This window comes from Rana temporaria, chromosome 2, assembly GCF_905171775.1.
Source record: "Rana temporaria chromosome 2, aRanTem1.1, whole genome shotgun sequence".
NCBI lineage: Eukaryota > Metazoa > Chordata > Amphibia > Anura > Ranidae > Rana > Rana temporaria.
In genome coordinates this window covers 76,104,097-76,118,779 of record NC_053490.1, presented here as the reverse complement: position 1 = coordinate 76,118,779, position 14,683 = coordinate 76,104,097, and the positions used below count along the sequence as shown (strand labels likewise).

Genomic DNA, 14,683 nt, shown 5'->3' with positions numbered 1-14,683 from the left:
CACTCAGGACTAGAATTCAGCTACGACTCCCCTCTTGTCAGTTCTGCTCACTCTTAGTGTGTGTTGCTGAAGGTAGAAAATAAACTATACAACGCAATGCTGTAAAAGAGAGAGCACAGAAAGAATAATTTGAGTAATGCTGATTTGTTAACATTTGTATATTTGTATCACTGTAACTTCCACCTTGTAAAGGGTTGATTTATATATATATATATATATATATATATATATATATATATATATATATATTGTGATCCTTCACGCACATTTGACAAGTGATTTGACAAGCCTGGACCAGCAACTGGTTCAGCCTCTCGACTATCTCCTCAGAGCATGAGCCAACCCCTCTTGCCCCCACCACAGCCCAGTGCTCCAGTGAGCGCTTGAGGGGAGAGCCCCAGGGACTCAGTCATGGCTTTCTGCTGAGAGCAGAGGGGGAGAATTGAGGGATCAATGGTGTTTAATCGCTCAGTTCTCAGTGCTGAGCCAGCGAAGCATCGATTCTGCATCCACCTAGGTGAGTATAATTGTTTTTTTTTTAAGCCCTCTTTTAAGGATTCTCTTTATAAAGAAAAGTGCACTTTCAAAAAAAATTACAGTTATTTTTTCTGACTCCCTGCCCTAACTTAAAAATAGCCTGCCCCCACCCCAGATGTATAGGTGCCTGCGGCACCCCTTTAATGTTGTCCACCTATGGTCGGCTGCACCTGCACACTTGTGATGGGAGTGTCAAAAATAGACATCTTGGGCAGCATCATGACTCTGCTCTCTCCTCCAATTAATATATTTCATCTGTTAGATTTCCAACTCTATGTAGTGCAAAAAAAAACTTGATTGGCTTACATTGCCATCCTTTTAAACAATTTATGGCTATAGGTAGAGTTCCATTTCCTGAGCAAGCCAAAAAAAACCCTGAAGAAGACTATGACCGAATAAGTTGAAACGTGTTGGGGTGTTCGTGTGGATATCATTCTTGTAATGTACTTTCAATTGATAGTTGTACCGTGTAACAATTGACAGCTGTAATGAAACATGATTGTACACATCTGTAGCCAGAATTCATATTTTAAATCCTATTCCCATTCTTGTACTAATTTTGTCCAATAAATATTTTACAATATTCTAAACTATATAAACGTTCTTGATTTAGAATAGCTAGCTGATAAAAAAAACCTTGGGGGTTAATTTTTCAATTATTTAAGGTGTGCAGCCCTTCAGACTTTTGGATAAGTGTTTTTCTATACATTGCCATCCTTTTCTTCTTTTTTACCCAGGAGAGATATTATTTAATAACACATTTAGGTATTTTTATTGAACACATATCTGAAATAAATGGGAGTTTTTTGTGTTGAGCAGATGTTCAGATTTATTTCTTGGAGTTTGTTTTTGAACCACTTCTATGATATTTTTTCCTAGACGTACACAGATTGATAAAGAATTGTATTAGGTCTGTAGGCATTTCATACATGTTATCCTGACCACACCTGAAGAAACTTATTTTTAGTCACACCAACTGTTTGTTCCATTGTGTTCTGAACTATGCACACAGATATAGTTCTCTAGTTATTTAAAAAAAAAAGTTTGACTAATTTATTTTGAGCTGTTGTGTGTTGTGTGTACCCATTCATGGATAACTGAACAGTCACTGCATATTTGTAATCAATTTTTTTTCATCTTTTCTGCAGGCTTGAGAGGAGCACCTGGTTACTCACTGGACCAAGCTCACCATCTCCCTATTGAGATGGACTCTTTGATTGGTATGTACTCGATTTTGTTATTTCTTTTATACCATTCTTCTATACCATTTTATTCTTTTATCTATCTTCTTATGTTATGAAAGCTTAGGAAATATTATGTGTCTCAGTTTAAATATAATGCAAAGGTGAAAATTATCTTCTGAGCCAGTGATGTTATTCCATTCAGTTTTATGGTACAAGATACAGTGATAAGTTATGATACAAGATTAAAAATGAAAGCAAATGTCTCATTAATTAATAGAATATGTTAGCAGCCGCAGCTGACTATTGACTTTGGGAGTGTCAGGTTTAAGCTTGCATGTTCCCTAGACCGAAACAAACTAGCCTAGTTGTGAAAATCACAGTAATACATAGGTGCAGTTCACTCATCACAGCCAATGCCTTAAATAAGAAAATAGCTCTTATTCTAAATTACTAATGTTAACGCTAATTCTAGACTGCATTCAAAGTTTTAGGGTTCGATAACATCTTTGCATTGGGCTAAAACACAACACATGGTAATGCGTTAACCACAGTGCTTTGCCACACAGTTGTGCACAAACATTCACTTTGAATGGCACCCTGACATACTGATAAACAGAACCTTTTTTTTCTCCAACGCAGTGCCAGTCAATTCAAAATAATTTGACTGCTTAACGCATTGCGATAATAATGCAATGCATGCTTAACATTGCACCGAGATAATGCAATGCTAAATGTACATGTTATATTTAGTTATTAAAAAAGTAACTAGAATTTCAGAATGCAGGTCTCATTTATTTGTACCATATTGTATTATGCTTTGATATTTGTATAATTCACTATTATTCTATTCAGTATTATGTGTAGACATTTATTCAGATAAGCATGCATTTCTATTACTGTTAACAAAATGCACAAATGGCCAACTATATTTTGGGTTTTTTGTATTCAGTTTCTTATCTTCATACAAATGTATGTTTGTTCAGTAACGCTGGGTTCATACCTTAGCGTTTTTGCAGCCTGCATTTGCGCAGGCACGGCAGCCAACGGGCTGCCGTGCCTGTATTTCTGCAAAGAAACAAAGGCCACATGGAAGTCGCGTGGTCTTTTTGACCATGCAATTTCCCTGTGGTTACTGCACCCGCAAACGTGCTGCAGGCTGATATGCATGAGGGTACCATACTATTTTTTACTTCCTTCAGGTTTTATGATGTCTTTGATTTCACAAAGCATTCAGTTGCTAAAGAATATAGGTTCCCAGCTCCCCATTTTTTTTTTTTTTAATTTATACAGAATCTGCAGCTTAACTGAACAATTACTACAACGGTGTAACAATTACTGTATATAAAATGCTTGCTTCAATTTATTTTCTTTAGCCAATAACTCTGGAGTGAACAAGCGTCAGATTACTGATCTTGTGGATCAAAGCATTCAGATCAATGCACACTGCTTTGTGGTCACAGCTGATAATCGCTATATCCTTATCTGTGGATTCTGGGACAAAAGCTTCAGGGTATATTCAACAGAAACAGGTAATTCTGAATTCAAAGTATAATATATCCAAAACTCAATGTTAAAGTACAAATGAAATCCAGCATTATGGTGAAGGAATACACTGGATATTTGACTTGAGTTTGAAATTGTTTTATTTATAGTACATCTGCTTGTCCAAAGCACCCAAAATGGTATTGTAGTAGGACTTCTGCCATGCAGCGACTCCAATGCATTTAGGGGTCTTGTGTCCCAATAGGAATATATATATATATATATATATATATATATATATATATATATATATATATATATATACACCGTATTTATCGGCGTATAACATGCACAGGCGTATAACACGCACCCTAACTTTAAGAGGGAAGTTTCAGGAAAAAAAACTTTCCATAGCCCCCTGCGTATAACATGCAGGCACAGTTTACCCTCTATTCTCAGGGTAAAAAAGTGAGTGTTATATGCCAATAAATACAGTGTGTGTGTGTGTGTATATATATATATATATATATATATATATATATATATATATATTTCTATTGGGACACAAGATCCCTAAATGCATTGGAGTCGCTGCATGGCAGAAGTATCTAGCTCCAACCAAAACTTTAGCTGTGTCCCTGTTAACCGAACCGGAATTGAGGATAAAAACACTGATGGAAATTGCAATAAAAGCTGATGCAGATTCTATATCTCTTCCGGTACTTTTTTTTTTTGAACAAAGACTGGCCTGCATTGCATAATTTTGCTGGCCTTGCCCAGTCTTTTTTTTCCTATCTTATACTGCATGTGGTATAATGCCAATATTTATTCTTTAGCACTTTTGATTCTGTATTCACAAGTTACCAGAGTTATTACTATGCTTGAGAAATCAGTATCACCTGGCCCTTCACTTTCAGCATAACATTTAATATTTGTAATTGCTTTCTCTCCTTAGGGAAGCTCACCCAGATTGTGTTTGGGCACTGGGATGTAGTCACTTGTTTGGCGAGGTCTGAGTCCTACATTGGTGGTGATTGCTATATTGTGTCGGGATCCCGTGATGCCACGCTACTTTTATGGTATTGGAGTGGAAGACATCATATCATTGGAGACAACCCAAATAACAGTAAGTTATGTCTACTGTTTCTTGCAGATATTCAGTGTTTCAAGTATTTTTTTATTCATCGATCATAGGAGTGCCTATCCATCCACCATCGTAGTATTCATTCATCCTAGCTGTGCCCAGCTATCCATCATAGCAGTATTCATTCATCCTAGCAGTACCCGTCCATCCATCTATCATGGAAGTGCACACCCATCCATTCATTGTAGCCCAGTTTTCAATTAAGCCCCTATGGCAGGGATATGCAATTAGCGGACCTCCAGCTGTTGCAGAACTGCAAGTCCCATGAAGCATAGCAAGAGTCTGACAGCCACAAGCATGACACCCAGAGGCAGAGACATGATGGGATTTGTAGTTTTGCAACAGCTGGAGGTCCGCTAATTGCATATCCCTGCCCTATGGATTTCTCCTTGGAGCCTTGGCTACAAGTAACATTTGTTGCCCTTGTTAATATACACATGCTCTGATAAAAGTGGGTATTGTACTCTGATTAAAGTGGAGAACACTGAATACCCAAGGACCATATGGAATACTTCACCATACTAAAGAGGATCCTGCACATCTTGGAATTTTTGGAAATCTTCGCAGAAGTTTTGTATTTTGGTAGCTTTCTTTCCTTTTGTCTAAATGTAATGCTTTCTTTGTAAATTCAGCAAAATTGGCCTGAATAATAAGGTAAAAATAACTTTCTTAATGTTGCTACTTCTGGTACCTTTAATTGTTGGTACTACAGGCAAAAGCATGTTATTACTAGTTCAACTACCAGTGTACATGTTACTTGGTACTTTATTTCTGTCAAATAATATTTTCATGTTTCAAAATTAAGATTTTAAAGTATAATGCTATGTTATCTAACCACTATAACATTTGGCAGACTTGATTAGATAATAAAAAAAAAAAAACATACACATTTGGCTTTTTAGGCCACCATCAAGAATCTTGCCATTCTCATGATACATAATTGTGTTAATTTATCATAGGTTTTCAGCAATTCTAAAATTGCAACCTTATTTTCAAATTTGATATTGTGCTAATTTTCTTTGCAAGTTGTCTTAGGTTACCTTCTAATCTGTGTATGTTTAATCTCCCTTTGTTGGGATTTGTAAGAATATAACAAAACTTAGACAATAAATTGAATACCAGCAGGCTATTTCCATACCTACAAAGCATAGGTCCTCGTACATCAGTACACAATATCATATAATAAAATACATCAATATTTTATAGTACATTAGCACTTGTCAGTCTGCAGATATCTGTATTGGGAGAGAATGTCATTTAACAGTTCAGTATTGTTATGTAAGCTAAATATACATTTGCACACCCACATCTTGGGCCCGATGAAGTGTTGAGTTAGGTTTCTGTCCATGTTAATTGTCAAGTCACTAATTTCCACAAAAGCTGGCTTTAAACAGAACTTTACCCATAGCAGTTTGATGACAATAATGTTTTTTAATATTAGAACAACATTCCAATAATTATGCTACCAAAATTATTGTGTGCTGTATATTGCCTCCAGCATTGCTCTAATTTCTTCTTGCTGGAGGCCACCATTTTGTTGAAGTCCAGAGCAATCACTTCCTTGGAGTTGTGTCTATATTCTTATTGTACATGTTTTTGAAAAACAAGGCTCATCAATGGTGGGCGCTGTAGCGATTACCAGTTGGATCATGGAGACCTCAAGAAAGTATACATATTTGCCAGCACACCATGGATCTACAATCAACATCCAAAAGTTTTTATTGCAGAGAGATCACATCACAGACAAGTGCAACATTTTGAAGTCGCGTAGCACCCTTAGGCATCACATTCTGTTCTGGCGAATATGTAGACTTCCTTATTGGAAACTCTCCCTTCTCCTTGGTCTCAAAAAATATGTCACTTTCTTCAATTAAAATATGTACATTTCCAGCCTTGATTGTATGTCTTGGCAAGTTAGAAAGGAAGGCTGACAGAAGCTTTACAGATCTGCCCATGAGAGAGAGAGGAGATAAAACTATCTTTGTATTTTTAACGCTTTTGTGTCTCTTTGGTAGCAGAGTTTGTAATGACACCTTTCCTGCTTTTATTTTCTCCCTCCCTAATCTGTGTTCGTCTCGCACAGTCTGTGTTATTCCTGTTGCTTTTTTTTTTCCTCTTCAGCAATAGTAAATCTTAAAGGTTTTTGTTGATCGGCCTCTAGTGGCTGTGATTTTAGGCAGACTGTGCCAGGAATAGAGTGAAACTGAGCATGTGCAGAGCTGGCCAATACTGGATTTTAAACAGTATAGACTTATTTTTAATGTTTTGAACAGCTATACAAATATACTGCAAAAGAAGCAAGCCTGAAGTGATCAGTCAAAACCTGATAGGAGATTGTATAGAAGGTTTACCATGCTAAAAAGAGGGAGAAACCCCTAAGATAGAGAGTGACAAAAAAAAGCAGTCAAGCTCCAACCCCAATGATTGCCAATGGCATCAAGTAAACAACACTGTACATTCAGTATGCTTGTAGTATTCAGAATACTTTATTAATTATTTTATTAGTATACCCAGTCACGCCATGTGATTTGAAAGTTATCATTTATGTCTTTGTCTTGGACCAAATTTTGATCAGTGTAGGGCCAGCTAAAAAAATACATTAGATCAACAATAGGAGGTTACACTTGTCTGGTCGAGAGGCCAAGATTATCCCTATCCGGCACTGCAAATCCAACTCTATATTTTTGCAGGACAAGAACATGCTTATATATCTTGTATTTGTATCTTGTATTTTCTTTTATTTTTATATTTTCATATATAAATGTCCTGATTTGGTAATTTATGGAAGTCAAGTGGAGGTGGAGACGGAGGTGGCTTGCATGTATAATTTTTTAGGGAATATTGTGTATCCATTTTGATTATATTAATCTGTCCAAGCCATGAAAAGCTTGGTTTATTAGAGGATTATAGAAATGTGCAGTTGTGGCACAAGATTATAGTTTACTGACACTAAGGCTGGCCATACACGATGCAAATTTCTTTCCTGCAAAGAAATTTGCACGATTCCCCCATCAACACAGACCGTGTTGACAGGGGAATCAGCAATTGTCTTCTCCTGGCGGGGGAAGCCAGTGATTGCTAGCAAGAATCACTAGAGAATTTGGCAGGCTGGTTTTACCCAAGTTGATCGACCGATCATTTAGCCTGCCCAGTAACGGTTCGAATTTCGGCCGTTCCTGCTGAACTGCCCGAGATTCGAACCCTGTATGGCCGGCCTAAGTCGTCATTATAGGCATTACCACCCATTCTATTTATTTTGTTTTATTATGTTTTATAACAACATACAAATAGGCTTCTTATCATTTATTTAAACCTCAATGGGTTTGTCATTTGATGAGAGCATCCTCTGCCTAGTACAGCTATAAGGCCAGCTGTCCATAGAGGAACAAGTGCAGTACCACTTTATCTTTACATATTTGGCAGAGAAAATAGGAATTGCCCGTTTTATTTTTTCTATTTGGCAGACTAACTTCATTACAGTCACTGCTAGTCTGGTATTCCTACACAGTCCATTCTTTTGTATTACTGCATGAGCGATATATATGTGCATGACACACACTGGCATAAGATACATTTGAATTGTAAGGCAAGTCTTTCCTGTGTATATAGGTTCCTTTACATTTGAGCATTAAGGTTGAACCAGCTTACCCATCGTATGCTTGTACTTGGGTGACCTACATTTTTACTGATTTGTAAGTGTGTGTTTAATTTGTACAGTCTGGACATTAGGTACCCCTGCAAACTTCAGAATGGTGCAAAGAACACATTGACTTCATACAAGAGCATGTGCACTTATAATGCTGCTGTATTTTCCCTGCCAACTTTTTGATGCCTTGTTTAATAATGATTGGCCAGGGACACCTCTTACCAGATTAAATGTAAAATTACTCAATCTGGCCAAAAATCTGAAGTAAAACTGCATAAGTATTCCATATATACACATGGAGAAATAGAGGTGGGTGTATAGAATTACAGCAGACAATGCGCTTCCTGCTTACCAGCTTCATTAAACAACAATTCTTCAAGAAAACCGGAGCTTGTTAGATGAAAATAAATGATAGCAAGTTGCACAATCTAGGTTAAATCCAATTAGTTAACATCATTAGGACGAGCATGAAAAAAAAGATACACTGAAGATACACTCAGTAAAGGATTACATTTCAGTAGCTGTCATCCAGAGGTTCAGATTAGAGATAGACTATGAATTATGTGGAAAAACCTTGATAGGTTATTATAATTGACTGAGCTATGTGTTAGACGTGATATTTTTGAAGGTTTTTCTATTTTTTTTCTTCTAAAACAACTGAGACAACTAATTATCTGTTTTTGGCTTCAGTGCATCCAATTAGTAAATGACAGGTAGTTTCATGCATGTTGTGTGTTCAAAACATTTTTATCCAGGATTGTTTAAAATGCACATATAAATTGATGGGGCACATAAATCATCATACCTGAATGAGCTTTCCTAAGATAGCTTAGCGCAGTGATGAACTCAACTAAAGATATTAATCATATTATTGGTGATTAACAAAACTCAGTGTTCTGAGCTAATTTAATGATGCTTACTTGAAATGTTATTAAGTCCTTTAATACAGTATTGTTATGCTATATATAAATATGTATTTTGAACTGGATAATGAAATAGATCACTGCCCAAAATATGTCCCAAATGTTAATCCCTTCCCTGCTAGCCTTTGCCTAAAGGCTTCGTACACACGATTGGGTTATCCGACGGTAATTGTGTGATGACAGGCTGTTTTCGGAAAATCCGTTTGTATGTTCCATCGGACAATTGTTAGATTTTCCATGGACAAATGTTGGATAGCATGCTTTAAAATTTTACGACAATTGTGTGTTGTCGGATTTTATGATTGTGTGTACACAAGTTCTTCGGACAAAACTCCAAAGTACAAAAACCCATGCTCAGAAGTAATGCTCACCATAACACAATATTAGCAGGAGTTTCCCAAAGGGTGGTGCTAAAGAGCTGAAAAACCACGTAGTTTTGTGTGTGTTGGCCGATAATTCTTTGCCGTTTGTATGCAATACAAGTTCACGGCCAACGCCCTTCGGACACAAGCTCTACGCTTTGTCTGATGAAAATCCAATTGTGTGTATGAGGCTTAATACTTTTTTTATTTTTTAAACCGTGCTGCATGGGCTAACTATTCATTTTTGTCTAGGGGATTGGAGAGCAGAGATATACTTACCTAATCCTCTGATCCTCACCGCACAAGACCATTCCCTATGGCCCCCCCCCAAAAAAAATCTGTGAACTCACCCAATCCTCCTTCCCACGAATATATTGGTGGACTATTCCTAATCTCTTCATATCTAGAGCAGGTCTATGGGTCTTATGCAGTGGACTTTTTTTTCTCATGCCCATAGACCGACTTTTTCTTTTTTATTTATTTGTATAACTGTTTACCTTAATTTTTTGTCCAGCCATCTGTTTACAGCTTTACACGTTCATTAATTGCCTTTCTCACTTCTTGTGTGAGTACTTTGAGGTATGTTTATTGTGAATCTCTGTATTCGTATTTATTGCAAAGATTCACATGTAACAGTTTGTTTTCTTACTGCCGCTGTAAATACATTAAAAAAAAAACTCATTGAAAGAAAGTCAATTCAAGTTTAATTGTGATGCTAACCCTTTAAAATAAAGAATTAATAATAAACAAGACACACCAAAATAGGTCACACAACTGAATAGCGCCTATCAAACAGCAATATAGAGAATACTTGATGAATTAAAACATTAACCCATTTATGAGTAGCCAATAAGTTTCCTCTAGGATGACTGGTATATGAGAGGATACACACTGTTTTGAGGAAATCATTAGTATAAAGAAACAATGTGTGGGGTAATCCTGATAGTTTGAACCTGGATTTAGTAGGTACATACCAAAGTTTATACAAGCAAGTATAATATTAAATTCATGTTTTTCCGATGTAATATTACATATATATTGCATATCACATGGGGGGGGGGGGGAAACATGCTATGGTAAAGAGGTAGTAAAAAAAAAAAAAAAACTTACTCCCTGCAAGGTAAAGACATAGCGGCAGATCCACAAAGATCTGCTCCGTCGCAGCGTATCTAAGATACGCTACGCCGCTGTAACTTACTTTGCAAATCTTTGAATCCTGAAAGAATTTGCGCCGTAAGTTACGGCGGCGTAGTGTATCTCTCGCGGCGTAAGGGCGCGGAATTCAAATGCGGCGAGTAGGGGGCGTGTTTCATTTAAATGAAGCGCGTCCCCACGCCGAACGAACTGCGCATGCCCTGTCCGTCAAAACTCCCAGGGTGCATTGCTCCAAATGACGTCGCAAGGACGTCATTGTTTTCGACGTGAACGTAAATGGCGTCCAGCCCCATTCACGGACGACTTCCGCAAACGACGTAAAATTTTCAAAATTATACGCGGGAACGACGGCCATACTTAACATTGAGTACGCCACCAGTTAGCAGCTTTAACTATACGCCAGGAAAAAGCCGAACGGAAACGGCGTAAAAGAATGCGACTGCCGCTCGTACGTTCGTGGATCATCGGAAATAGCTAATTTGCATACTCAACGCGGATTACGACGTGAACGCCACCCAGTGGCCACCAGAAAATTGCATCTTAGATCCGACGGCGTACGCCTGTCGGATCTAACACAGATGCCGTCGTATCTTGTTTGGTGGATACCAAAACAAAGATACGACGCACAAAATTTGAAATTCTTTGAGGATCTGCCCCCTAATGTGCTAGTATACATTGCATACTACCACTGTATGAAATAATTACCATAAATCAAAGCCCTCCTCTTGAATGGCCGAGCCACGATGACGTCACTCATGCTCATGGAAGACACGGCCTGGGCATAGACCTTCAGAGCGCATGCACTGGTGACGTCACCGGCTGCCAACCAGGCAAGTGTCTCCTAAACGGTGCACATTTAGGAGATATTCATTTAACCTACAAGTACGTTTAACTATAAGCTTACCTTTAGGAAAAATCTAAATTTCGGGTTTACTACCACTTTAAAATCAAATACTCTGCAGGATTTAAATACAAAAACAAACCGTATTAGCAGAATAATACTTGTATAACACATTTCTGCATACAGTGAATTTAATTTGAAGAAATAAGAGACATAAAAAGAGACCTAAAAAGCAGTTTGACTATATATATAAGTGATCCAAATGTAATAGAAGTGCTAATAAATGTTCCCTCACTATGAAATGAATTGATGACCAAGACTAAGGCAATTCACAGTTGGGAATCATTGAGAGAATGGGACAAGTGCTTAAAATGTATAGTGGCCAAACCTCTTTTTATATATGTACTGCTGTTGTCATTGGCAGGACATTGTTCTTATTAAAGTAATTGTAAAGTCTTGTTTTTTTTTTAGTTAAAAATAACAAACATGTTATTCTTATCTGCTATGTGCAGTGGTTTTGCACAGGGCAGCCCAGATCCTCCTCTTCTCTGGTCCCTCTTCGGTGCTCCTGGCCCCTCTTTCCTGTTGAGTTCCCCCCACAGCAGACAGCTTGCTATGGGGGCAACCGAGCCAAGCCACAGCTCCCTGTGTCCATTCAAACATGGAGCCATGTCCCAGTCCCGCCCCCTTTTTCACCTCATTGACAACAGCTGGAGCTAATGGTGCCACGCTGCTGTCTCAACCAATGAGGAAGGGTAGTCCCGGGCAGCCGAGACACTCCAGCAACATCGTTGGATAGAGATGGGGCTCGGGTAAGTATTAGGGGACTGAAGAAGGCTTTTTACCTTCAAAAAGGCACAACTGGTAATCCAAATAAGGTGCATGTCACCCAGCATTACTGGGGGTACAAAGCTTGATGGAAAAGTAAAGGCTTTAAATCTTAATGCGTATAATGCATTAAGATAAACTTCTGCCTTTACAACCACTTTAAAGGGTCACTAAAGGAATTTTTTTTTCTAGCTAAATGGCTTCCTTTAACTTACTGCAGTCCTGGTTTCATGTCCTCATTGTTTGTTTTTGCTCTAATCCTTCTCTGTTCTGAACACTTCCTGGTTGTCTGTTTCCTGATGAAAAAAGTCATGGGAGCTTTCTCTCTGTGGTCACTAATCAAGGAGGTGTGATTACTGTGTGTCTAAAACCCCTCAACACCAATCAGTTTCGTTTTCCAAACCATCACTGCCCTGTATTGGCTCTGTGCAGCAGAGAAGCAGGAAACATGAAAAAACTAAACTGAAACTGTAGGTACATTATATGATTGATTTTGATCTATTTTTAATCATTTTTAAATGGAATCAGTCAACTATTATGGCCCAGATTCACGTAGATTGGCGTAAAACTCGGTGGGCTTAACGTATCTGATTTACGTTACGCCGCCACAAGTTTTACAGGCAAGTGCTTCATTCACAAAGAACTTGCCTGTAAATCACTCGGCGCAAGCCCGCCTAATTCAAATTAGTCAGGTAGGGGGTGTGGAGCATTTAAATTAAGCGCGTTCCCGCGCCAAACGTACTGCGCATGCGCCGTCCGGAAAATATCCCAGGGTGCATTGCTCCAAATGACGTTGCAAGGACGTCATTGGTTTCGATGTGAACGTAAATGGCGTCCAGCCCCATTCACGGACGATTTACGCAAACAACGTAAATTTTTAAATTTCGACGCGGGAACGACGGCCATACTTAACATTGGTTGCCCCTCATATAGCAGGGGCAACTTTACACCACGCAAACCTAACATAAACGTAACTTCACTGCATCGACCGCGCGTACGTTTGGGAATTTGCGTATCTAGCTAATTTGCATACTCGACGGGGAAAACGACGGAGGCGACACCTAGCGGCAAAAAAAAAAATGCATTTAAGATCCGACAGCCTAAGAGCCTTACGCCTGTCGGATCTAATGGATATCTATGCGTAACTGATTCTAAGAATCAGTCGCATAGATACGACGGCCCAGATTAGGACTTACGACGGCGTACATGGCGTTGCGCCGTCATAAGCCCTTTGAGAATCTGGGCCAAAGTCTCTATACCCTGTAAACAGTCATTTCAGCAACAAAAAAAAAATTCCTTTACAACTCCTTTAAGTGTATTTTTGATTTTGTTGCAAGGTATGCTGCTTACTACAAGGAAGTTAAGAGTATTTTCATAGCTGTGTTGTAATGATTTTGTCATTCATCGCTATAGAAATATTCTTTCTTTCTCTACAGCAATCAGGTTTTGCTCAGATGGACACATGGTGATTGTGAGAAAACAATTTATCTTCATAAAGTGTTCAAACAGAATATTGAACTTTAGGTTGTCTCAATAAGTGACGCCGGGATCAATAAATATTGACATTTAAGTCCACGTACGTGATGCTCTTGGCCTCTCCAGGGGAATGTGTGGAAAGTGGAAGCGATGAGGTCTCCTGCATTTCGACAATGTTAGAGATAATAATTTACTACTGGAAATCCTCACTAATCACAGAGTCCTGCTTTTGGAATTTTCTGTACTGCCTCCAAGTGTTATTGTCAGTCAATTTTCCCTTTTAGCAGTTATTTGGAAGCATAATATCCTGATGTTACCTACCGATCTCAACACATATGTGGTGCAGTTCTCAAAGAGATTAGGCAATTTTAGATATATTTTCTCCTGTTATCAAATGTGCTCCGAGTACAGATGACATAGAAAGCTGAACATTAGGTGGAAGATACAGACATGCAATGACAGCATTCATGCCATGACTACACCTGCAAATAGTGTCCATAAGTTCACTTCTGTGGGCCTACTGTAAGATCAGATCAAGGTCTGTAAAAGGTTTGGCCATACAGACCAATTTAGTCTGTAAAAGGTTTGGCCATATGGACATAGGATTTAATGTTAAAGCGGGGGTTCTCCCTAAATTTTTTTTATTTTTTTCTAGCATCTCATTCAGCATAGTAGCGTGAGCTACAGTATGCCTTTATATATTTTTTTGGCGCCGTACTCACTGTGTAATCGCGTAGTAAAGTTTCAGGGGAATGGGCGTTCCTATGTAGAGGGCTCGTGATTGACGGCCGGCTATGGCGCTTCACGGAAATAGCCGAAATAGGTGTTTGCTCTTCACGGCGCCTGCGCAGTCAGCTCCGATGTCTGTGCGCAGGCGCCGTATAGTGCCGGGAAGAGCCGAGACCTACTCCGGCTATTTTCGTGAAGCGTGACGCGCCATAGCCGGTCGTCAAACACGAGCCCTCTGAATAGGAACGCCCATTCCCCGTGGGGAGTCTGACATTTTACTATGCGATTAAACAGTGAGTACGGCGCCCAAAAAAATATAAAGGCATACTGTAGCTCGCGCTACTATGCTGAATGAGATGCTATAAAGTTGTTTTTT

At 38.6% G+C, this 14,683-nt stretch overlaps 1 protein-coding gene across 8 annotated transcripts in view; it reads left to right on the top strand.

Moving 5' to 3' along the window:
* Positions 1–14,683, top strand: part of NBEA (neurobeachin) — a 793,834-nt gene that overhangs the window by 761,010 nt on the left and 18,141 nt on the right. For all 8 annotated transcript variants that reach the window (XM_040340410.1, XM_040340408.1, XM_040340406.1 and 5 more), the window contains 3 exons: positions 1,686–1,757; positions 3,095–3,250; positions 4,159–4,329. In XM_040340410.1, coding sequence (XP_040196344.1) covers positions 1,686–1,757; positions 3,095–3,250; positions 4,159–4,329 — 399 coding nt within the window. The remainder of the gene's footprint in view (positions 1–1,685; positions 1,758–3,094; positions 3,251–4,158; positions 4,330–14,683) is intronic.